The 23,013-nt window shown below is 35.5% G+C and overlaps 6 protein-coding genes across 14 annotated transcripts; 2 read left to right on the top strand and 4 right to left on the bottom strand.

Annotated features, from left to right (window-relative positions):
• Positions 1-67: 67 nt before the first annotated feature.
• LOC124224920 (uncharacterized) lies at positions 68-2,365 on the bottom strand. Of its 2 annotated transcripts, XM_046637179.2 has the most exons (3): positions 2,297-2,365; positions 1,259-1,813; positions 68-889 (listed from the first exon to the last, which is right to left on the bottom strand). In XM_046637179.2, the coding sequence occupies exons 1-3, from the start codon at positions 2,345-2,347 to the stop codon at positions 833-835; spliced, it is 663 nt and encodes a 220-aa protein (XP_046493135.1). In that variant the 5' UTR covers positions 2,348-2,365; the 3' UTR covers positions 68-832. The 2 variants fall into 2 exon arrangements, with proteins under 2 accessions (XP_046493135.1, XP_046493134.1); XM_046637178.2 differs by having other exon boundaries at positions 836-1,813.
• A 1,377-nt stretch (positions 2,366-3,742) lies between these two features.
• LOC124224803 (kinesin-like protein KIF9) lies at positions 3,743-6,373 on the bottom strand. Its single transcript, XM_046637007.1, has 7 exons — positions 6,266-6,373; positions 5,532-5,694; positions 5,252-5,424; positions 4,976-5,187; positions 4,551-4,904; positions 4,367-4,475; positions 3,743-3,946 (listed from the first exon to the last, which is right to left on the bottom strand). Exons 1-7 carry the CDS (start codon positions 6,371-6,373, stop codon positions 3,743-3,745), a joined length of 1,323 nt encoding a protein of 440 aa, XP_046492963.1.
• A 545-nt stretch (positions 6,374-6,918) lies between these two features.
• Positions 6,919-11,331, top strand: l(3)07882 (Nucleolar protein 14 homolog l(3)07882). 2 transcript variants are annotated; one of them, XM_046637143.1, is made up of 7 exons: positions 6,919-7,047; positions 7,518-9,502; positions 9,615-9,744; positions 9,836-10,000; positions 10,163-10,671; positions 10,773-10,928; positions 11,054-11,331. In XM_046637143.1, the coding sequence occupies exons 2-7, from the start codon at positions 7,533-7,535 to the stop codon at positions 11,142-11,144; spliced, it is 3,021 nt and encodes a 1,006-aa protein (XP_046493099.1). In that variant the 5' UTR covers positions 6,919-7,047; positions 7,518-7,532; the 3' UTR covers positions 11,145-11,331. The 2 variants fall into 2 exon arrangements, with proteins under 2 accessions (XP_046493099.1, XP_046493098.1); XM_046637142.1 differs by having other exon boundaries at positions 6,927-7,051.
• On the bottom strand, positions 11,246-15,925 carry LOC124224906 (protein SFI1 homolog). Of its 2 annotated transcripts, none has more exons than XM_046637139.2 (5): positions 14,861-15,925; positions 14,386-14,570; positions 13,729-14,269; positions 13,400-13,654; positions 11,246-13,189 (listed from the first exon to the last, which is right to left on the bottom strand). In XM_046637139.2, the coding sequence occupies exons 1-5, from the start codon at positions 15,512-15,514 to the stop codon at positions 11,603-11,605; spliced, it is 3,222 nt and encodes a 1,073-aa protein (XP_046493095.1). In that variant the 5' UTR covers positions 15,515-15,925; the 3' UTR covers positions 11,246-11,602. The 2 variants fall into 2 exon arrangements, with proteins under 2 accessions (XP_046493095.1, XP_046493097.1); XM_046637141.2 differs by having other exon boundaries at positions 14,877-15,925.
• Positions 14,710-20,841, top strand: LOC124224915 (E3 ubiquitin-protein ligase MARCHF5). Of its 6 annotated transcripts, none has more exons than XM_046637166.2 (7): positions 14,710-14,828; positions 17,238-17,464; positions 17,668-17,830; positions 17,967-18,175; positions 18,283-18,601; positions 18,701-18,866; positions 18,953-20,841. In XM_046637166.2, exons 2-7 carry the CDS (start codon positions 17,287-17,289, stop codon positions 19,106-19,108), a joined length of 1,191 nt encoding a protein of 396 aa, XP_046493122.1. In that variant the 5' UTR covers positions 14,710-14,828; positions 17,238-17,286; the 3' UTR covers positions 19,109-20,841. The 6 variants fall into 6 exon arrangements, with proteins under 6 accessions (XP_046493122.1, XP_046493121.1, XP_046493127.1 ...); XM_046637165.2 differs by lacking the exon at positions 14,710-14,828 and adding an exon at positions 15,947-16,080; XM_046637171.2 differs by lacking the exon at positions 14,710-14,828 and adding an exon at positions 15,987-16,124 and having other exon boundaries at positions 17,761-17,830.
• On the bottom strand, positions 19,287-22,988 carry LOC124224919 (2-aminoethanethiol dioxygenase). Its single transcript, XM_046637176.2, has 2 exons — positions 22,457-22,988; positions 19,287-22,229 (listed from the first exon to the last, which is right to left on the bottom strand). Exons 1-2 carry the CDS (start codon positions 22,754-22,756, stop codon positions 21,840-21,842), a joined length of 690 nt encoding a protein of 229 aa, XP_046493132.1. The 5' UTR covers positions 22,757-22,988; the 3' UTR covers positions 19,287-21,839.
• Between the last annotated feature and the right edge of the window lie 25 nt (positions 22,989-23,013).

Below are 23,013 nucleotides of genomic sequence, written 5' to 3'. Positions count from 1 at the left end.
TACATGATTGAGCGGTTCTATGTTTTTTGTTAAAATTTTTTTTATTAATCACAATCAGTAAGCGGAAATACGAGTATTTGAACTCGATGCAACTGCTGCATCTAATCATCACATCCATGTGTCGTGATAATTTTCAGTCTACTGCTGCTAACTCAGTTACTATATGTATAGCGCTCGTGTACGGTGCAATCTCTAAAAATGCGGTAGAATTTGCTGATAGGAATACCGATATCTTCGTACAGTTGCACTGCTGTCGCATCTAAGCCTTTACTATCCTTTACCAGCAGTCGACATGCAATAACTCGTGCATTCCGCACTAATTGGGCTACCGCCCTATCAGATCTACTTGATTTGATCATACGGGAGCTTGTATGAGTTGACTTTCATTGATCGGAAAAATTCAAATTTACGGTCACGTTCTTAATAATATTTACTGATAAATTTGTTTTTCAAAAGTATGTAAGGTAGCTTGGCGACAAAAAATTAAAACCGACGAGAAACCTTTTCAAACTTTCGGAAAATCGTTTTTATTCGCTACGATTATTCATAATTTATTTAGTTATTGTTTTATGTTCTTTGAATCGGCTGTGATACTGTGTACCGGGTTATTTCCGTGATGTGCCCTATAGGGACTCCTAATTACAGGCAAATCAAGTTACAAGTCCACTCTGAGCAGTTGCGCTGCTCTTTTGTTAGCACGTGGCTGATATCGCCGCGAAACTCGAGGCCGCTCGGAGTAAATGTGTACCCTGATTTGTCTATAATTAGGGATGTCTAGGGGGCTGGCGTACCAATAATTTGTATTGTTTTTCGGTGATTTTCATTTTCAACATCATTTTCTCTGGTTTTTCATGTAGCCATGCCATTCTTTCTTCGGTGCAGTCTTGTTCTGTAAAAATTCATGAATTTGAATCGGTACACTAAAAGAATTTCAATTCTATTCTCAGATATGGTGTTTTTTTTTTTCGTACGGTAACCGGTAATCAAATTTAAAACGCTCAGCTCCTAATTCTGTTTCCTATTTTTTGCATTTAATGGTAGAGCAAACAAACTGAGTCAACGATTCTGACTTAAGCGAATTAATTGATTCTTACTGTGTCATTTTGATTGGCAAATTCCTAATCTTCCATTCATGAAGTAAATCTATTTCTAATCAACTTAACCTTCCTTTAGCCGATAATATTATCACTTGTTAATCAGAATTCGAAAATATTCGCTGTTCTACGGAATTGTAACAATGCAAATTTGAAAAGATTACTTCAATCATACGCTGCATCATTTTCTGCAGGTTGACAAACTGCAATCTCATTTGCTCGGTAGCATCGATCGGTTCCAGCGCAGTAGCTTCGTCTTTCGATTTATCTTCTTCTAATTTTGGTACTACCTGGTTATAAGTCTTTTGACAAAAGGTTTGAAACGCACACTCGAGCTCAAAACTAGCATCAAGTTCGTCCTCGACTAATTGCCGTAACTCCTCTTCAGCTTGCATAACCTGACATTTGATATTGCTCAAATTTTTTTCCAGATTTGTCACGACATTGAACAAACGTTGCTCTATCTCTGGAATAAGCACTCTGCCTTCGTCGTCGTAAACTTCGTTGTCTGTCAGGTGCCGAATGTTTTGCTGCTTACGAAGCTCTATTTTCGCACTTTCCATCTCATTTTTCATTCGCTTGTGCTGTAAAACCAAGTCCATCAGTACTTCTTGGCCAGCCTTTCTGGCCGCCTCCTTCTCCTTCAGTTTATTCTTCAGTTTCATTGCACTGTCATCTTCCTTGAGATAGCATTCGAATGCCTCATCTCTCTGCGGCGTCTATTAGGCAGGAAGATTTCTTTTTATCAAAGGTATACTCTGACTGTGAGTACCAACCAGTACGTGATATCAGTCGTGGTTTGGTTCGGGTACCGTTTAATCGCTATTTTCGGCGACAAGGGCATCCGTCATATTTCAATATCTATGTGATGTATCACATGATGATGTATCCGTTTCCATTAACGTTATTACTCAGACAGCACAAAACGTACTGAATATCTCCAAGATGATGTTTAGAAAATGTCTTGACATCTTTCGGATGTAAGGATATTATTTCGAGGTGAAAAACGGGTCGGAAGACATCTTCTAAACGTCTTTTTGACAAGTTCAAGTTTTCTGCTGACTCGATAAATGGCAATTTATGTGATCGTATATCTCGCTGTCCTTCAGAAACATAGCTTGGACTTATCAAGTATACTAAATGGACAAATAACAGCACCAATTCATCATATTTTAAGTACAGTAACTCAACCGTCTAATTACTTTTGAAACTACTGATGATCTCACTGGCCTGGAACAAGGCATAATCTCCATATCAAATGGATCCCCATATCTCTGAATCTTCATCAGTTTCACCACAGGCCCAAACGCAGGGATTACCCGTCCTGGCCCGATCGTTATTCCTGTTTCAACGGTCAAATTGATTAGAAAATGATCCATCTAAGGCAGGGATAGCCAACTTGATGAAGCCCGAGATCTACTGTTCACTGTCCAGACTCAGTGCGATCTACCAATCTTAAATGTTTACCAGTCACGAAGGGAAAGGATGATTTAAGTCAAGTAATATTTGTTTGATTTCACTAAACTCTATTGTCAAATGCGGCGAACATAATACTTACTCAATTCAACGAAATATTTTCGCCGGACGAAATAGTTGTGGCAACTTAATATAGAATTGAATGAAGCATTTGAATGATCATCCTGACCATCAATTTATTCAAAATGAGTTTCTTGTGATAATGTGAATTTCGTATAAAGAAAATGTGTGATTGAAATGACAAAAAATTTTATTGAACGCACCTCAATCGTTTGATTTTAAAAATATGAAATTGTTCTACCAAAACTAATTAAGCTTGTTCTAATTTATGTTCTGTTGAGTCAATAGTTCAATGGTCGAAGCAGGTCATGAAATTTGTTGCTATAAAAATCTTTTGCATTGACTGAACATTAGAATTATTATAGCGCACAAAACGTATTCATCGAACCATATCATTTATAATTCTGTTGACTCCAAATTTTGTGGGATTTACTCGATATTAATCGGGTAAAACCCGAAAACTTGTTCACGTATAATCTGTATGCAGAATTAAAAACTGACGATCCGACAGTAATTTTTGTTCATTTGTCGTCAATATCAATTTCGATGATACGAAACTTGGTATTATGCTTTGTTCGTTTGTAACACTACCTATATTGCGTATCGCATCGCTATCGACCGATTGGCCATCCGTGGTCTAAGATATAATAGTTTGCCAAAAGAAATGTTAAAATTTAGTTTTCTTGAACACTGGTCAATGGTCCCAAATCACTGCTAATAAGTTATATAATAATTCTGCTGTTATTTCTTAATGATAAAACAGTTGATCCGTCTGAATCAATATTTAGAAAAAGAGAAGAAGCCGTTAAAAAAACTGCCGTCAACATTATTCATGCAAATGATGGTAAACTCGAATCGGATAAAAATAATACCAGAATCAGAATAATAGTTCAGTCGTTTCGAACTTTCTAATTTTGAAAAGTTTTCTCAAATCGTCGGTATTTTATTTTTATCATTCTAATTTTCTCAGAATCATGTCTATTGCGTAATAAGGAGGTTCCTTGATTCAAGTTATTCGCGCAAATAACATTACTGGAAGTTTATTGAGCGATTTTTTCTATCTTCCCAACTTTTGTTTCAGACGGTCCATTAATTGTTTAATGAGAAAACAGTCAAATTTTGGATAAACCTTTTGCGGTAGTAGCTTTACCGGCAAATCTGACTAATCTACGTTGTATACCTTGATCCTCTATTTCGCCAACTTTGTCAATCACAGTTTCATCTTCGCCAACTGAAGATGACGATGTCACCTTCGATAAACGTTCCCCAGTAGATTTCTTACGTCGTATTTTCCCAGTACCACTCGTTACTACAATCTAACAATCAGATCATCAATCTATTTAATACCAGTGGTAATTAGCCAGACGGATTAGCAGGCGTGACCCATTTGCAGTTGATAATCTAATGCAAGCAACATAAATTAATGTGTGACCATCTTCTAGATAACAAATCGTACGAGAATACGTCTAAATGACCTACATCTTATGATTCACAAGGGGAGCACATGCATATGGGGTGACCGATGCTGATAAAATTTGAACTGGTGAAGCGAGATCCGAGTTTCACCTGCAGTTCAAATTTTATCAAGAACGGTCACCCCGGATACATGTACCCCCCCTGTCAGTTTTCGACGTCAAATTGGCGTCTTGTGTCTTAAAGACATCTTGTAGACTCGAACTTATTTTAGTTTCACGCTATCTGGCACGTATTTGGAATAGTTGAAACATTTCAATCACCTTGGACGGTTTAGTCAGTGACAAGGTGGAACCCTTTATATCTTTTGCAGCCAAATCGTAAGCATCTCGCGCTGCTTGCTCCAAGGCTACTTTGTGGTCTGCTTCAAGCCTGCAAACGTAGTGATTTTTTTGCTATTAAATGGTGAGAATTTTCAAAGGTTAATTGGACATTGCTATCACCAACTTTGCAAACAACTCCTTGAACGTCTTAAGCAATATTTGAGACTGGGACAAACTCAAAAGCATCAAATCGTCCAAGCCACCATTTAGGAAGTCAATGGCATCCTGTTCGATTTGCTTTGCTCTCGCCGTCGACACGTTCCCCAATGGCTCCTGATGAAGGAGCATATTGTTCACGGCCAACTCCTTTCTCAAGCGAGCAATGTTCTCTCGCAACTTCCCCACCTCGATGTCAGATTCTGGCATAACATCGTACCGGATCTTCTTTGGTTTCAACTTCTTCACGTTGCTGGCAAATCTCAACGTTGATAATGTCAAAATTAGATCTTCGTCGGTTACACGGATGTGTGCGATGAAACTGTTCATAATTGGACAAAAACTTTTAAGTTCGATGAATTTCACCTGCGGTGTAGATATAAGACTGATTACCGCAATAAAGAGCTTAGTTCGAATGCGTGACCCAAATATTTGAGCAAGTTGCTACTGTGCCGAGGGATGTTGGATCTGTTCGGGTTCCGCAAAGCGAGAATAAACTGTTCCAATTTTGCCTTGTCCAAATTTGCGTTGCAAATTTGCTCGGCTGATTTACGGCAACCCGAATTTCCAACAGAATCGAAACCGGCCATATCGACGATGTGAATCTGCAAAAATTTTTCTGATTACTCCTGACAGTTACGTCATGCAATTCATCCCCCATTATCTTACTCTCGAATGTGTCGCCACTGCCCACGATGTAATCAAACTGGTGTTCGACACGTGAAATGTAAGGATGCTCGTGCCTTGATGGGACGCATCGTACGTTTCTCCTTGTTCGATTGACTTGCGTGCTTCGCCTTCGAATATTTTCTTCAGAGTTTCATCTTCACTGTTTACGGGTACTGAAGTAACGTTCTGAATAAATTATGAAGTACTTTTAGACACGTTTCGGGTGAAATAGTCAATACTCCGAAAGAGCTCAACAGCGGTTAAACCTTCAAGGCCTCACGGATATTAAATTTTGCTCGGCCGTTTTTTCCGACCAGCAAATCCTTTACTTGATTTTTGTATATTTCTACGTAGCTCATGCGATATTCGATTGCATCGGAATATTTCCTATTCCGTTTCTCTTCAAGCATATCTGATAACATCCGTGCAATAATGCCTCTGTGCTAAAAAAATTAACATGCACGAATAAATTAAGGAATCTGAGAAAGCAACAAGGCATTACGGTATGTATGATTTTCAGATCACTTTAAAGTTATGTTTTTTACTTCATAATTGTTTCTCAATCCAGCAGTTGTGAAGCTTTTTCCAGTGCCGGTTTGTCCGTAACTTACGAGAACGCTATTAGCCCCATCTAAAATGCTTAAGCGATGGAAAATTTTAACATGGTATTTATTCGTTACTGCAAATGAACGAGTATTCACTTTTTCAGCAAGTCTTTGGTGACGCTTTCATAAACTTCTTCTTGTGAGCAGTTGTAGAAGACTCGATCCGTTGCAAACCGCCAATAAACCGGGCTTTTGGATTTCACTACTCTGTCATACTTGATATCTTGCGAACAGCGTACGTACATGTCCTGTCAAAGTATTCATTTATTACATACGTCGGCACTGAAGTTACATGGACAAGTAAATAAATCCCGATTCTACAGCTTTTACTGTCTGACCGATCGAATCACCTTAGCAGTACTGTAGATATGACGACAAGATTGCATTTTTTATAATCCTCCTCACTCACCTTTCCGTTGTCATCAAGCTTCAGAAGAGATTCACAAATTTTCGTAAGAGGTAAAATTCTTACGAAAATTTTAACGTTTTTTACTTGTGCAGCTTCTTCCTCATCCATCATTTGATATCGTTATTACCTTAATTTCAGAGACTTATCTACTATGCATACATACACAATGGTACCAAATGAAAAAATAATTGCATGCAAAATACCCGAAATGCGTGAAATATTTTAAGTATCATTTAACCGCCGCAATTCAAAAATTGCAATTTCTTCAGTTTTCGGAAATTGAACATAATTGCAAGGTTAACTCGATTATTTCACATTATACCGTGAAGTAAGTATCGAATAACTTAATCGCAACATTGAAAACGGCCTCCTGGTTCTTTGCTTAATTTACTCGCTTGCTTTTACTCGGATTGGCAACTCCGCATGCACACCTGTACTCATATTCAACTCAATTCTCCAAGCAGGCGTCAAGTAAGGCTGGAACCGCTGGAACATACCGGACCTAAATGTGGAAACATGCCACTTCGGCGCCTACAGATAGGCAATACCGGAATACTATTTCGTTCGTGTGATTGAAAATTGTAACTCCGGCTGCCTATCTGCAGGCGCCGTGGTGACGTATTTCCTCTATACACCGCCGCACAGCGCGTGCGCTTGGAAATTGTTTGGCGTGCGTGATTCTCGCGTGCAGTTGACGGAGTGAATTTGTGGCTGTTGCACGTGTACTGAAATTTGTTGGTTATTCATGAGAAATTTATACGGTTTTTGGTATTCTACAAATTGTAAGTAAGTATTCTTACCTTCTGAGCTCTATCTAAACAAACAGATAATTTTTTCAATGCCCACTACGCGAGCTTATTGTACTGTACAGTTAGGTTATGTTACACTTGTAATTTCTGAGGCTATTCCTTATTTGCAATAATATGTGATAATATTATGGGCAATTTTCAACTCAACAATGCAATCTAAACATACCTTTTGTGACTTTGTTTAAACAAAGAGATTGTGCTCCTTAGATTTCGACGCGTCGGCATTATTAACCTCTGTAGGCTCTTATTTTCCATTTCTTTCAGCTTTTACTTATAATAACAATTGTGATTAGATTCATGATTATAAATATCATATCCTCGGCATTATATATTTCGTCTCGTACCGAAATAATTATTTTAGTTACATCGGAAAATGGGTCCTATGTCATGATTGTAATAAAGTATCTTCTTACCGTCACGACTAATATTAATTTTATTTCCAGATTTAATTCACAATCATGGTGAAAGTAAAGAATAAGAAGCGTAATTTGGCTGAAACGACAGCCAAAAAACGTAACCAAAGTAAGAAGAAATCGTTGAATGCATTTGAGGTTCATATAAATAAAGAAAAACACAAGGTCTTGGGTCGGAAGAATAAGGCGGATCGTGGACTGCCTGGCGTTGCACGTGCAAAGGCAATAAACAAACGTAAAAATACTCTGCTCCACGAGTACAAAGTGAAGGACAAAAGTAATACGTTTGTAGACAGACGTATCGGTGAAAAAAATTCTGCCATGACCCAGGAAGATAAAGTGATGGCTAGGTTTGCTGCTGAGAAAATGAAGGCACACAAAAAAAAGAATATCTTTAATTTGAACGACGAGGAGCTACTCACGCACAGAGGTCAAACTTTGGCAGAAATTGAAAAATATGACGACCCAAGAAGTGATGACGACGAGTATAGCGATGAAGAAAATAAAACGGGAAAATTGGACAAAGACTTTGTAAGCGAAGCTCACTTCGGTGGTGGCCTTCTATCAAAATCTGACTCGTCGATGTCTAGGAAAGATTTAATAGAACAGTTGATAGCAGAGTCAAAGAAACGCAAAGCCGAAAAGCAAAAGGTACGGGAACAAACCTTGGACTTGACTGATAAACTTGATAGCGAATGGAAAGATCTTTTGCCTATCGTGAATGCTTCGAAAAAACGTGTAGAAGAACCCTATGAGAAAACAAAGGTCGACGATTATGATATCGCACTTAGAGAATTGAAATTTGAAGCCAGAGGCACGCCATCCGACAGACTTAAGTCTGAAGAAGAAATTGCCAAAGAAGAAAAAGAGAAACTTGAAACGCTGGAGGCTGACAGATTGGCAAGAATGAAAGGCTCTGCTGGAAATGCAGACAATGCGTCGAAGCACAAATCAGCCGATGATCTGGACGATGGATTTGTTGTAGAGGATATAAACGAAGAAGCACTTACTTATGGCGAAGATGGAGTAGTAAATGGTATCAGTAAAGAGAAAGATGATGAGAACCTTGAGGATAACAATGAAAATAAAAGTGTCGAGGAAAGCGAGAGCAGAGAGTCCTCGGAAGATGAAAATACAATGCCAGAAGACTTGATTAACGATTTAGCACATGTTCAAACGCTTGAGGAGAAACTAAAAACAGATACAGAACTTGTGCCTAATAATGGAAATCAAATACAGCACAAATCTAAAGACCCTTATGACAATATTCCAGTTCTGAAGATATCTGATGATAATGAAGTTACTAAAGCTAAGGTTAATAAGCATCGAAAAATTTCTGATGATGCTGATCTCTTAAAGAAAAATGACAACCGAGCAGCAACGAGTACAAAGATCTCGAAATCTCCAATTACTGCTGAATCATCAGGCAATGGTGTTGAGGATAAAAGTTCGGAATCCGACATTGAATCTGAAGCAGAGGAAAACTCAGATGACAATGATTCAGATGAGGACAACTTGTCTGATTTGAAAATGGATGAATCCTCAAGCGAAGAGGATACGCCATTGTTGATGAAAAATGTCAAATTCTCAACAAATGTAACCCAAAAAGTAATGCCATATTCGAAACCAACTTCTACTCCACTAAAATCAATACTGAAAACTGTAAATAATGAATCGAGTAAAGTAGAAAAACTCTCCACAGAAGAAAGAACTGCACTAATCATAGCAGATCTTTTAAAAAGAAAAGAAATGATGGAAAAAGCTCGCGAAGAATTGCCTTACACCTATGCAGCACCAGAGAGCATCGAAGAATTGCAAAAACTGTTGCAGCATCAAAATGCCGATTATCAATCAGTTATTGTAGAAAGAATAATTAAATGCAATCATCAATCGCTGGCAGAAAGTAACAAAGAAAAATTAGCCAAGCTGTTTGCATATTTACTTCAACATGTGAATGAATGTATGATGAATGCTGAGGACAGAGATATAGGCAATTCTTTTCAAATATTCGATAGGTGTGTATTAAATGAATCTAGTGATATCAAACTTATAAAATACAGTTTAAAGAAGAAGTAATTCTGTATTTTGAGAACATGCATTTTTAATATAAATTTCGTAATGTTATAGACTGTGTCCACATCTCTATGATCTTACGCATGCGCTTCCAGGAAATGCTAAAACATGCATTCAGGAGATAATGAAAGAGAAACACGATACTTTCGAACTACACCAAAAGAAATATCCTGACCTAGACACTGTAAGCGATGAATGTCAAGCAAAAAATACGTATTTTACAAGTATTAAGTAATGTCATTCTAATATTTCTTCATTATGTACGTGTTTTTCAGCTGATTCTCTTCAAACTGGCGTCTCTTCTATTTCCAACTTCTGACTACAGGCATCCGGTTGTTACTCCAGCTATAGTATTTATGTCTCAAATATTAACGAGATGTCGTGTCAGAAGTAGAAGTGACATTTCAAAAGGGCTATTCATCTGCACCCTTGTTTTGGAGGTAATAACACCCTTTATTTTTATTCCTTTCCTCTACACAGGATGTCGGTGAACTCTCAGATCACAGAAGAGTAAACCATTGAAATGATGGTTTGAACATTTTTTAAAGCAATCTACACTCCATTTTAATAAATGATGCATGTGATTTGCTTTTCATTTTCAGTACACTTTATTATCGAAACGATTTTCGCCATCAGTGATCAACTTTTTACGGGGAGTCATACATATGAGTACACCAAAGCCCTCTGTTCAAGTAATAAAAACAATTCCGCCGTTTAAATGTATAGGAGAATTGAGTAATCTGTTGGTCGTAGACACGGATCAGACAAAAATCAAAATCAATCCAGAATCAAATCTTATGCTGGCAACTGATTTGAATGAAAACGAAATCGATGACAATTTCAGGATCAGAACATTTGTAACTGCGGTGAATTTAGTCTCTGAGTTTAAAACTCAACTCGAAGAACTAGACGCAGCTTATCCAATATTTGAACCCATCATTAAACTTTTAAGCATGAATAAAATGAGTAATTATCCAGAAAATGTGAAACAGCGTGTCAGGTGCATTCTGAAAGATTTGAATACTTTGAAGGATAAAAAATTGGAATATATTACTCGTGAGAAAAAGAAACCAAAAGCTTTGAGGCTATACGAACCAAGGATAGAGACTGTGTAAGTAATTGAATCACGAATCACTTTTTATTATTCATTTCTCCTAAAAAAGGATTTATTCTTATTTTTTTACGTGTCGAAAATGTTACGTACCTTCACAGATATGACGGGAGAAGACATAAACCAATGTCCAAAGAGAAAGCAGAGAGAGAAAAATTGTTGCACAAGTACAAAAGAGAAGTCAAAGGTGCAATACGAGAAGTCAGAAGGGATACAGCGTTCTTGGCAAAAGTACAGATCAAACAACAAATTAAAAGGTGTGTTACCCAAACTGATTTTGAAACAAAAAAAAAAGGAAAGCTGCATAAAATTTCCTACTATCTAGGTGAATTAATAATATCAATATCTAATACATCTCTAACCAATCGTATGAATTTTTCAGTGACCAAGATCGTAAACGAAAAGTTAAGGAAATTTTCGGCGATGCAGCACTTCAGCAGGGTGAGCTTAACAAAATTAAGAGGTCCAAATGAGGCTAATATGATTATTATTAGCTACAGGTATGGATTTATAGACGTGTCTACTACTATTCCTGAATGGAAAAACTATGGTACACAATTTTGGTACCATTGTATTTATTGAAATGTGTACATATAGTATAATAGAAGAAGCACTGTTTTATAACTAAATTTCAAATAAACAACAAAATTCGAAATATCATCCGATAGTTCGCACAACCATAATCTAAACATTGTATGTAATCTTGAGCTGAAATTATTTGCGGTGTAAAAATAAACACCGTGTAATTACCAGATAATTATCTGAAGGAATATTTGTAAATAACGTTCGATTATGATTGGTGGTGACAAGACAAATCGATTCAGCTCCTCATTTTTTGAATAGGGTTTGCGAATGTTTAAAAATTGTCAATATCCTACCTATTGTAAAAATCACTGGTAAATGCTTACAATATTTTCGTTGATTCAGACGTTCACTTCGCAACATAGAAAGCTGACGGTGGTAACAATTTGAATTTGTTCTCTTTATTACAATCTTCGTCTTGTGGTTTACTTTCAAACGAGATTTCGTCACCTAAATTTCTAAAATATGTAGGATTTTCTATTAGATACGTTTTTATTGAATCTGAATCTGATTTTGAACCATCAGGGGAAAGTGAATATGAAATTTCGTTAGAGCTCGTTATTTTTCTAGCTAAAACTTCACTAGCATTCAACCTCAACTTGCGAAATCTCATTAGATTATCCATCGAAAATTTCTGATCATTTCTTGATTTGCTTCTCAATTCAAACTGATTCGGAATCAATTGACCTGACAAGTGTTTGTACCCTTTGTTATTATCATTCAATCGAGAAGATAACACCCTTGTTTTTAATTTTGCGTCTTTGACAAAATATTCAGTCTTTGGGGTACGATCTCTCGGTATTTCTACCTTGCTGACGATAACTGGAATTTTATCGGAACAATGTCCAATGCCGAAACGTAATTTAATCTCGTCTTTCATAAAATCAGGTATCACAAAACGGGGAATAAAGTTACACGCATATATATTATCATTGTGTTTTGATTGCAGTATAGGTGTGTAACTTTCAAGATCGTTTCGACTGGTAGTTACTTGTGATTTAGTCTGAGATTTACAGAAAACAGTTTTATTCCACTTGTTGAAATACTTTCTCAACAATTCAAATTCGTGAGCGGAATTCATCGCAACATTATTTAAGTGTGTTTCATATCTTAATTCTGTGCTACTGAGAAAGAATTTAATCAAGTGTTGCAGACCCTCTTTAATAATTAATTTCTTGTGATACTCTCTGGCGTTATATATCTCTTGTTTCTCTGTTAAACGAACTTCAGTATAATATTTCCATACGATGAAATACTTGTAACTGATTTTCATTTCGTAAATTTTATCAGCCCACCTCTGATTCAGATGATTTTTCATCAGAGTTCCATATCTGATGTACCAAATCTTTAAACACTTTTTCAAGATGAAAACATTAATAATGTTGTTCAAATTGGTCTGGTGTTGACGCTTTGTTTTATGATTAAACAGAAACTTTTTCCATAAACAAAAGTATTTTCGTTTTAAATGAGATTGGTGGAATTCATGAGCATGAAACAGTTTACACTTTTCTTTTAGAAGCAACAATCTAGCCACTCTCCAGTGTTGAAAATATATTGTTTTAGCAATGAATTCAATTTTTTCTACTCTATCTTCCAAATAAGACAAACGAATTTTTTTGCTTCTTCTATAATTTACGTAGTGTTTCAAATGATCAAACGTTTTCGAGTATATCTTTTTTTGATAGTAAGATCTAGACACCGATCTTTTCCTGAAACTAGATTTTTTATGATTTACATATAGTTTCCATTGTAAAATCAATTTCAGTTTCAACTTGTTTTGTGCCCTTCGATTATATTCCTCAACTTTCTTATTCAATTCTTTCACCCGAAGACAATGCTCCCGCCAGTTTCCAAATACTCTATTTACAAGAGTCTTTTTATAAAAGTTGTTGACCGTTTCTATCTTCTCCCGTTTTACTTTTTTTCTCTCTATATTCTAAAATACAAGAATTTATTACCAATAAATCATTAGAAATCAGACATGAATTCCGGTTCCAACAATATTTGCTTCATCATCCCGTTTTCATTGAATTTACAAAGTCACATCAGATTTACAATCTCCTTCAAACGTTGGACAGAAATCGTTGGATGTATTTGTATGAATTTGCAACACGTTTTACAATCCATTCAGAAAACAATTACCTACCATTGATAGCATTTTAAAAGTTTTCCGCTGCAGCATTTCTAAATAATACTCGTTTGCTTCGTTCAATAAATTTTGCACCCGAATATTTTCATTGCAAAAATTAATCCAGGCAGTAAAACACTTGCCGACTATTTTCTTCTCATAATGTAGACTTGACATCAGGTACTTTGCTTTCATAGATATTCTGTTATTATAAGATCTTATCCATCGTGAAATAGCATTCTGCAGTAAGGAGTCTTTAAAAAATTGGAGAGCCTGTGAAAAAAAATCAAAATATTATTTGAAACAAAACGATAGAATTATTCCACTTGAACAAAAATGTCAAATACTTTTTCTTCCAATAAGATGATTCGTCTTTTTTTATTGTAGGTCTTTTTCCACGTGTTCAAGAATTGCTTGCAGTAAAACGTTCTACACAAATCGAAAGCCTTTGCATTCAATGACTTTATTTTCTGTTGAAATATCTTATATTCGATCCACTTCTCTAGACATTTTCCAATAATATGCCGCTTGTAGAAAGACTTTGCCATTAAAATCTTATCCCTTAACTCGAAATCATTTTTTTCATCGATCATGATCGTCCATTTATTCCATACATTTAAAATCAACAATCTTTTGTAAAACAGCTTCAACTTTTGCATCGCCAATTTGGTATTTTTGCAACAGGTAACGTTGTTCGATAAAGCGTCTAGAATTTTTTGTTTCAATCTCATTGTGTAAAAAAAGTTTGCTTTGTGCTTCAGGGTTCTCCCTTGTAATTTGTGACGTACATAACGTCTCCATGTTTTTAACAATTTACGCTTGAGCATATCATCGTGAAATTTAGCTGCTACCATCATGCGTTGCTTTTCAATAATTTGTAATGTGGTCCTGAGAAGAATATGTTACATAAATTATTGACGTTTATATAATAACCAATATTTTTACATGAAATAACTGAAATCATGCGTAATTCTCGTTTCCAAAGAAAATTCTTGCTCAATTACTTATTCTTCCAGAATTGCACCACCATTTTTAATAAATTGTCTTCGTACAGGTCTATGCAAATCTGAACGATTTCTCGTTTTGTACATTTATAACAAACGTACTTCCGCCAACGTGCAAAATAAAATCCGCTCACTTTGTATGTATAATAATTCTCTGCCTTGGATCTGAGACTTCTCTCATTTTTCTGGAAGTTGAAATATTGGCTGAACTCTCCCAATTAGGCAAACCTTGCTTTAGGAAGTACAAGATCCCTCATCATTGAATGAATTAATTTGGACAGAATTTGTCAATTGTGCAATATAAACAAAAATAATAGGTGAGATTCAACATAAACTACACAAACATTACATATACTTTGAAAAATGAAGGTGAAGAATTTTTTGATCAGTGTTTTGTAAACGTCATCCCGAAAACCAACAGTTGAGAGAAGAGCACAATCAAGGTACGTAAATCAATGATAAAACACTCATCCACCTGTTGAAATACATACGATCTCCATCTTCTCATGTATTTTCGCATGAAAATAGATCTTCCAATTAAAATGGATTTCATTTCGAGTAAACTCTGCTTTATTTGCTCGTGAAAATAATCCGATAGTTTCAGTAATAACAGCAAAGTGTACATCGAGTAGTATAATTCTATTGCGTTGTGTCGTATAATCTTAAAATTTTTCCTTTTCTTTGCTATTGTTTTCCAAGTAGACATTGTAATTTTTAATAATCGTTCGTCGTAATTCCATCTTACGATATCTTTCTGTTTCTTAATCATCTTCGCCCTCACGGCGTAAGAGAGCCATTCACTGAATGTTTTCTTAGTTAATTTTCCCTTGTAAAAGACGTCGGCTTTATATATTAATCTGTGAATTTGTTTCACCTCGAACCAATGCGCCTTGAGTTTTTCGAAAGATCTTCGTAACATCTTCATACCGTAATATCGTCTGCACTCCGAGGGATGATATTTTCCAAAAACTTTACGTAAATAAATGTGTCCGTACTTCCTAGCGATAATCTTTTCCCTTATCGTCAATATTTTCAGCTTAATCAAATATTTCGGTAGCTTTGGCTTCAGTTTTCTACCATCATAGGTTGCGACATATTTTTCCGGTGCATAATAAATTATCGTTGTCATCTTAGCGAATGATGCTATTTTTCATCTGCAGATCTGCTTGTACCTGTATTTGTTATTCAACCAACGTTTCAACCACGTCTAAACTCCGTCGTTCGTTAGTTCAACTTCTTCGTTTTAATGTCACAATGGCACAAATATATTCTCTCAATATGCGACTAGAGTATTGTTCATTCACGAGCTGATTGCATTTAAGTTCACGTTTTCGTTTTCAAAATAAATAACACACTGTTGATATTTTGAAAACTGAGACGCACGGTTCTCGCGAGTTTTAAATTCGGAAACCCGCGACGATCGCGACGAAGTATCGAGACGTCAATGCGATCGAATTCACAAACTCGAAGTGGTACAATCTGCGTGTGAATTTCATATATTGCTCAGTTCAATTCATCATCACTCGCCCTGGCCAAGGAGCCAAAGTACCAACCTTACTCAGAGAAATAATCATATCTTCTGAAATGACGAAACTTGGACACTTGTTTTCTCTGAGAAGATCACGAAATTTAGAGTAAACTTGGTTCATAATTATTATCTTGCACTTTGAGAACTTGAGGCTTTACATTTTTATCGTGAGTAAGCAAATAAGAGCTGCAACGTACGCCGATGCTGTCAGGTGAAAAACTTCTTCACTTTTATCCTTATAATCTTTATTTACATACATCATAAAGTCTTTGAACCCACGTCTTCAATTTTGCTGTTACCATCAAGAATTAACTGACAAAATTAACCTTGAACTATCTCCAAGAAAAAGTACCAAAAAAAACTGCACCATAAAGTAAATGAAGTAACCTCACTTTTTCCTCAACGCACTGAAGTGTATGTTAATTTTTTCTTCTACCTTTCAACGAAAAACCGCAAATTTTGATCCGCTAAATTTATTGGGATTAAATAACTTAAAAATTTCAAACTCTATGTAGACAACATCAAATTTTCAAAGTAAAAGTGACATTTCCTTGTAGCTAAAAGTGACGTCCAATAAACTTTATAAATTATTATATAAGTATTTCGTTGGATCAACACACAAAGCAAAGAAAAATATACCTCGAACCTTGTCATGTGATAACAATTATTGTAACGTAAAAAAGTTGCTCCCACTTTACATGATGTCAATCTTGTGGAATCGAATCAGACAATTGTTACGTTACCTACTGCAACTGTGCACTGTCGAATAGCTAATACGATTATTCTTACGAAATATTGTAAGGCTGATTACAGTTTTCCCAATATTTCATTTTTGTGTAAGCTTTTGTTTTTGATTATCCAATCAAAAGTCAATAATTGATTATGATAACCACGAGCATGGTTAACCTTCAGAGGGCCAGCATTTTTCGCTTGAAATTCAATATTTTTTAGAGGTGTGATTTATGTACATAGATAGTTAACAAATCTAGTGGAATTTTCAAGTTATCTGCTGAATTCTAAAAGAGCCAGGCCAGTCCTCTAAAGGGCAAATGTGTTTCCAATTTTACCTGATCAAAGTTACAAGTCACAAGAAAAATTGATCACTTCTACTTCAGCACGTACTGTAAACAATTGTAAATAACTATGTGAATGCATCGATAACTCATGCTAAAATGATTCTCTCAAGCATATTTAGCTACGATACTTTTCCAGTTTTCAACACCAGTGAACAAGGCTTGATTGTCCTGAGCTTTTTTAATGAAACTTCCACAGTGTTCAAAATCTGTTATCCCATGAAAAATTAACATTTATTTTATTTCTCTAGGGCCAGCAATGCTAAGCATATTCTGAAAATAATCGTCTCGTTTATCACAATGTCTGATACTACCAGTCAATCCTCATCAGAGTTTGGCTTGGACAGCCAAGGCAGAGTGATTAGAGTTGACCCCGATCAAAGTCAGCCGATACTAAGACTTCCCAGTGTTGAGGAAACTTTACAAAGACTTGGAAATACTTTTAATTCTGGTCAATCGACAGCGGAACATTATAGCGGTAAGACATGATAGAGGGCTTGATAACAATATTTTACTCCTGTAGCTTTAATGAGAGTCAAGTTGTTCTGTTTATTACTATGCATTTTTTAGAATTATACTTGAAATTTCATTTTATTAACTGCTTACCTAATGAAGTTGGCATAAATCTACTATTGAATTTCAAATGTTGTTATTACCAAATACTACTTACTTACAAAATAGAAACATCAGATTCACTATGGAGAGGATCATCTCCCGAAGATGATACATCTAGAAACACATTACCAAATCTCACAGACACTGAACTATCTGTAGATGTTGCCGACGGATCATCAACCCCTAATGAAACATCAGAAACTGCAACAGCATTAACTTCAGAAGAAGAGTAAGACATGTTTTCATAATGTACGATACATTTTTTTTGAATGTCAGTGTCACAGTTTCATTTGGTAGATAATCATTTCAGGTAAAAGAAACTTTATACTGAAATCGTTATATATAAGAAAAATGTATAATTTTAGTAGAAAGTATTGTTGGGTTTGCTTTGCAACCGATGAAGATGACGCCACTGCATCATGGGTCAAGCCGTGTCATTGTAGAGGAACAACAAAATGGGTCCATCAAGGCTGTATACAACGCTGGGTTGATGTCAAGCAGAAAGGAAGAGCAGGCGAAGACGTTTCATGTCCGCAATGCAATACAGAGTATATCATCATATATCCAGACATGGGTAACGAAGTCATTTTAATACATCAAGAGCGTTTGAAAAGTTATAAATTGTTGAATGGAAACACAGGAGAATATCCTAGTACCTGTTGATATAACTATGTTTTACAGGTCCTTTGGTTGTTATGTTGGATACAATGGATAGCGTGATATTCCGCGTTTGTCCATTTATAGCAGCTGGTATAGTTGTCGGCTCAATTTACTGGACTGCTGTTACTTACGGTGCTGTTACTGTGATGCAAGTGGTTGGTCATAAAGATGGATTAACTATGATGGAGCAGGCAGATCCCCTTGTCTTGCTGGTCGGCTTGCCTACAATACCAATTATGCTGGTTCTTGGAAAAATGCTCAGGTGGGAAGATCAGGCTTTGAGTTTATTGAGAAGACACGCTTCCAAAGTGCCAATCCTCAGACACTTTTTGCCAAGCAGGTGCGTAGAAATCAATTCTGATTGTTTATGTTTTAATTTATTTTTTTTCAATCCGGAGTTGTGATGTACTCATTTTTTTTTTTTTTATCCAATATTCAGCTACATTGAGGATGAAAGACTGCAATCATCCGACGTCCCACCAATGAGTGATCCAGTATCTGCAACTAGAGTATTGTGTGGTGCACTTCTGCTTCCTACGATTGCTAGTATTTGCGGCAAAATCTTTTTTGAAAGCGTAAATTCTAATTTCCAGAGAACCTTGTTGGTATGCGTCCATTGCAATTTAGTTGAGAATTTTTTCTTTGCTGTTTACCTGTAGGAACGTTTAGCTCATGAATAAATCTGTTGCAGGGCGGAATGGCGTTTATAACAATCAAAGGCGCGTTTAAAATATATCATAAACAACAGCAGTACGTTCGCCAATGTCAGAGACGAATTATGGATTACACGGACAGCAATATTGCATTATATCGAAGACATCAAAATGGCGAAAGTACAATCAGCTAAACTTTGACAATGAGCGAAGCCGTTCGATATACAATAACGAAGTTTTTAAATGAAGCTTAGAAGCTTTCGTGTATGACCTGAGAGAGTGACAACAGAATTTACTGGGCTAATTGTAAGGGGGTGTTGAAGCACCGTCCAAGTAAGCAAATCGTATTTTACACCCTTTTTCCCCCGAGTAATAAAATCGTTTCAAACTTTGGGAAATGATAGCGTCTGTAACCATGCTTGTGTAAATCATGGAGAAAGGTTCAGAAAATTGGCGGAAACACGATAAATATATTTACAGTCAACTCTCGCTCCTATACTTTTTTTATTTTTCCACAACTTTTCCGAATTTTTCTTACTGATCGCTAAGTTTGATTATGAAGTTGTTCATTTGCCGAAATTAGACACGATTTATCATTCCGGACAGGAAAACCGTGTGAAATACGTTTTGTTATCCTTGTTGAACGCTTGCAAAAAAGCATGTCAGGATACTGTCGGACACATTTAATTAGGCCTATCTCATCACCACTCTGAAATAAAAATTATATGTACGCTAAAGCAAAAGAAACAGCAGAAAACAATGTTAATTAGTAGAAAGAAAGTAGGGAATGGAGTTTCATGTAAGACACAAAAAAAGTTTAAAAGCCTAAATTCTTTTTGAGCATTCTTCGTACTTTCATGACCGTGTAAAATGAAAGATGCCGGATAAAGATTGACACATTGCGTATGCATATTAGATTGGATACAGATTTCATATCTATCTTACTTCTGAGATCTGTATCTGAATATTAACGATGACACGATAATGACAAGTTGCATGCTGATATTATTTGAAGCTGCATAGAAAATTGACAAAATTGTATAAAACGCTTCCGAACTCGTTATTAAAATCGTAACTCCAGAACGCGGTATGATAGTTTTGGTATGCTTTTACAAAAAAAGTGAGGTTTAAAAGTGAATTGTACATTCTTTCTGCCAGACGAAGCTTTCACAAAAACTAAGTCATTTGTTCAAGACATCTCGTATGTTCAAATCAACGATATAACGATATTCGTTCGGAATTACAATCTCATGAATGATTTTTTTTCGTATTTTACTTATGGATTTAAGATCCAAAGTGTCGGGAAAGGTTTGACATAATAAATATATTTTGTAAACGAATTTTATTTTATTAAATACTTGATTTAATGATCGTGTAGATAAGGCATAAAATAAATATTACATCCGAATACCCTAAACTCTTTTTATTCGCTGCTGGGAATAATTTGAAAATGAGTAATCACCAGTTAAACCAACAAGTCACCAAAACTCTACTACTAACATGGGTGTATAAAATTATATTAAAAAGAGAATAACAATTTTCTAAAAATTAGCTTAGACAAGGTTCAGGAACCACGTTGCCAAAATTTTTACTTATGATATGTCATATTTATATAGTACTTATCAAACAATTCAAGAATATTTTTTTCCGTTTTAATACTGTACAAACTAAAGAGTATCAACTAGTTAAGTACACGTCATTTATAGAATCATTTGTACGTTTAAACCTAATAGTATTGGTCCTTAAGTACTTTTGATTGCAATCACCCATTAATCATTGAACATAGTTATTGCTTTGGCTAACGCAACGACTTAGTTTTATTCACATTAATCAACTTAACAAGGTTAAAAGTGATGAAAATTATTTATCCATAGTTAAAATTATACATCTTAATGACTTCCTTAATCTAATATCGGCATGTATACAATTGAGTTGCAAAAACTACTCATTAGGAAGTATGTGAAAACAGATGCAGCCATTCTATGAAACAATTTGACACTAATTGTATCTCTTCTTTTTATGCTATGTTTCGAATCGCTACATAATCAAACGGTATCTGTTACTTAGATACATTTATTTTATACTACGCATCAATTAAACTGAAAAATTTTATTGTGCAATTGGTATCATTACACGTTAAATTCACCACGTACAATACATTTCTTTTGGTGTGATATTTAAAAAGTTATAGTAGAAGAAAATCAAATTCACTCAGTCCACGTACACAAGGAGAGATATGATTCGATTTCCAAATTAACACTGGCCAGTAACTTTACACTATTTGTCCAAATACTTCAATAATGTACTACATAATTTGACTCTTTTTATAATCATATTGATGCCATTTTTCTTCAGTTTTACTTTGATTTTTAGTCAATGATTACAAGAATTTCTATATTTAAAACTAATATCGTATGGTAAGCGATAGAAGAGTCAGTCTAAACTGCTTCTGGCTTCTAGAGATACAAGTAATGAAACTAAACTGAGATATTCCACACTGTTGTTAATCAATTCAGTTATTGAATATCAAGGCAACAAAGCAATTTTAGATCCAAAACTTACATTCATATGTATTATTTTTTTTTTTGAATCACCTTATCAAAGAGACAGATTCTAGACATGCTAATACATTATGGAGCAAAAGTTCTGAACTCAACCTCATGATTGAAACTGTATAAAAAAGGTTAAATTCATCGACTTTCTGCTTCAAGAGAATGGCAGAGAATTCTCAATTTATTCAGAATTATAAAAACTTTGGTTGGAAGAGCTAGTTAAAATAGAGTTTCTAATAAACTAGGTAAGAGAACACAGTGTGAAAGATGTAAATTCTATCTTCAAAACTTCAATCTTGCGATAGTCAACATAGATTTGAAACATAAAGGAATCCATCTTAAACAATTTACCACAATTATCACAACACTGAAATCACCTTAGTTGAGGTCCCAAGTATTCTAAACTTATAGAAAAAAAATCTGGCGGACTTTCGCTGGGTACTAACTGCACCTTCTCTGACTTTTCTCCAGATTCTGTTGATCTGATACTTCCAGTTATTCTGAAAAATGTACATGGACGCATATTTCCATATTCTTCGCCGTCATACGGCGGGCTCAATATATCCAAAAACGCAGCAGGACCGTCGATGCAAGAGATTTGATGAAGATTTTTCTCTCTAGGTGTCAAGACACATGCGTCATCTGTGTCTTTGACCAACATTCCTGGATGCTTAATCGCGGTATAACCAGTGTTCGGTTCCATTATATGATCTCCGCTGATTTCAAGCGTAAAGCTGTCTATCTTCACAGTCCCAGCGATGACCTGTGTGTGTGAAAGAGAAATTAATTTAACTCTAAAGAAAAATAATATAAATTTTCCTTGATCGGAGACAAATATTTCTAGCTGCTCTCTGTTCATAACTCTTATTCAAATTTTGAGCACGTGTATAAATAGAACAAATTCCAACTTTGAAAATTTGTGGCAAATTGTAGTAGAGACTGCTGACATTCGGGGTTTTTATACTTATAAGAAAGAAAGAATTATCGTACCTTCAGCAAGCCGTGCATTCCTGGGTGATCATGCATTGGCATTGTTACACCTTGCTTCAATATAAATATCGCGATAGTAATGTCTTGATTTTCGAATATGTCAACAACGCACATGGGCGCTGACTGCATTTGAACAGATTCCAAAACATCACGATCCAATCTTACGTCAGCAGCTGTTACTTTGTTCATTAAACTCCGTAGTAGTTCAAAATTCTTTTGACAAAGTCTGTATCCCACGGAGTTACGACCTGCGAAAGTTTTCAACGCTTGTTTCCACAGTATCTCCATTGTTGACGCCATTTCTTGATCGATCAACTATTTTATTGTATACTTTCGTTTTCGTCTCTTATTTATTTATTTGTTTATCCACACCAGACTCCCAGTCGAGTTCCAGCGCCGCGGATCTTACGTTACGAGTTTATTTTTTAGATAACCAAACGTACATCTGCGTCATAGATTTTAACTACATGTGAATACAACTCTCTTGGAATGCTCTTGAAACACCTTTATAGATGCTAGACTATTGAGTAACCACATTCTATCGAAGAGAGCCATCA

This window comes from Neodiprion pinetum, chromosome 1 (genome assembly GCF_021155775.2).
Source record: "Neodiprion pinetum isolate iyNeoPine1 chromosome 1, iyNeoPine1.2, whole genome shotgun sequence".
NCBI classification, from domain to species: domain Eukaryota; kingdom Metazoa; phylum Arthropoda; class Insecta; order Hymenoptera; family Diprionidae; genus Neodiprion; species Neodiprion pinetum.
This window is presented reverse-complemented; position numbering and strand designations above follow the sequence as displayed.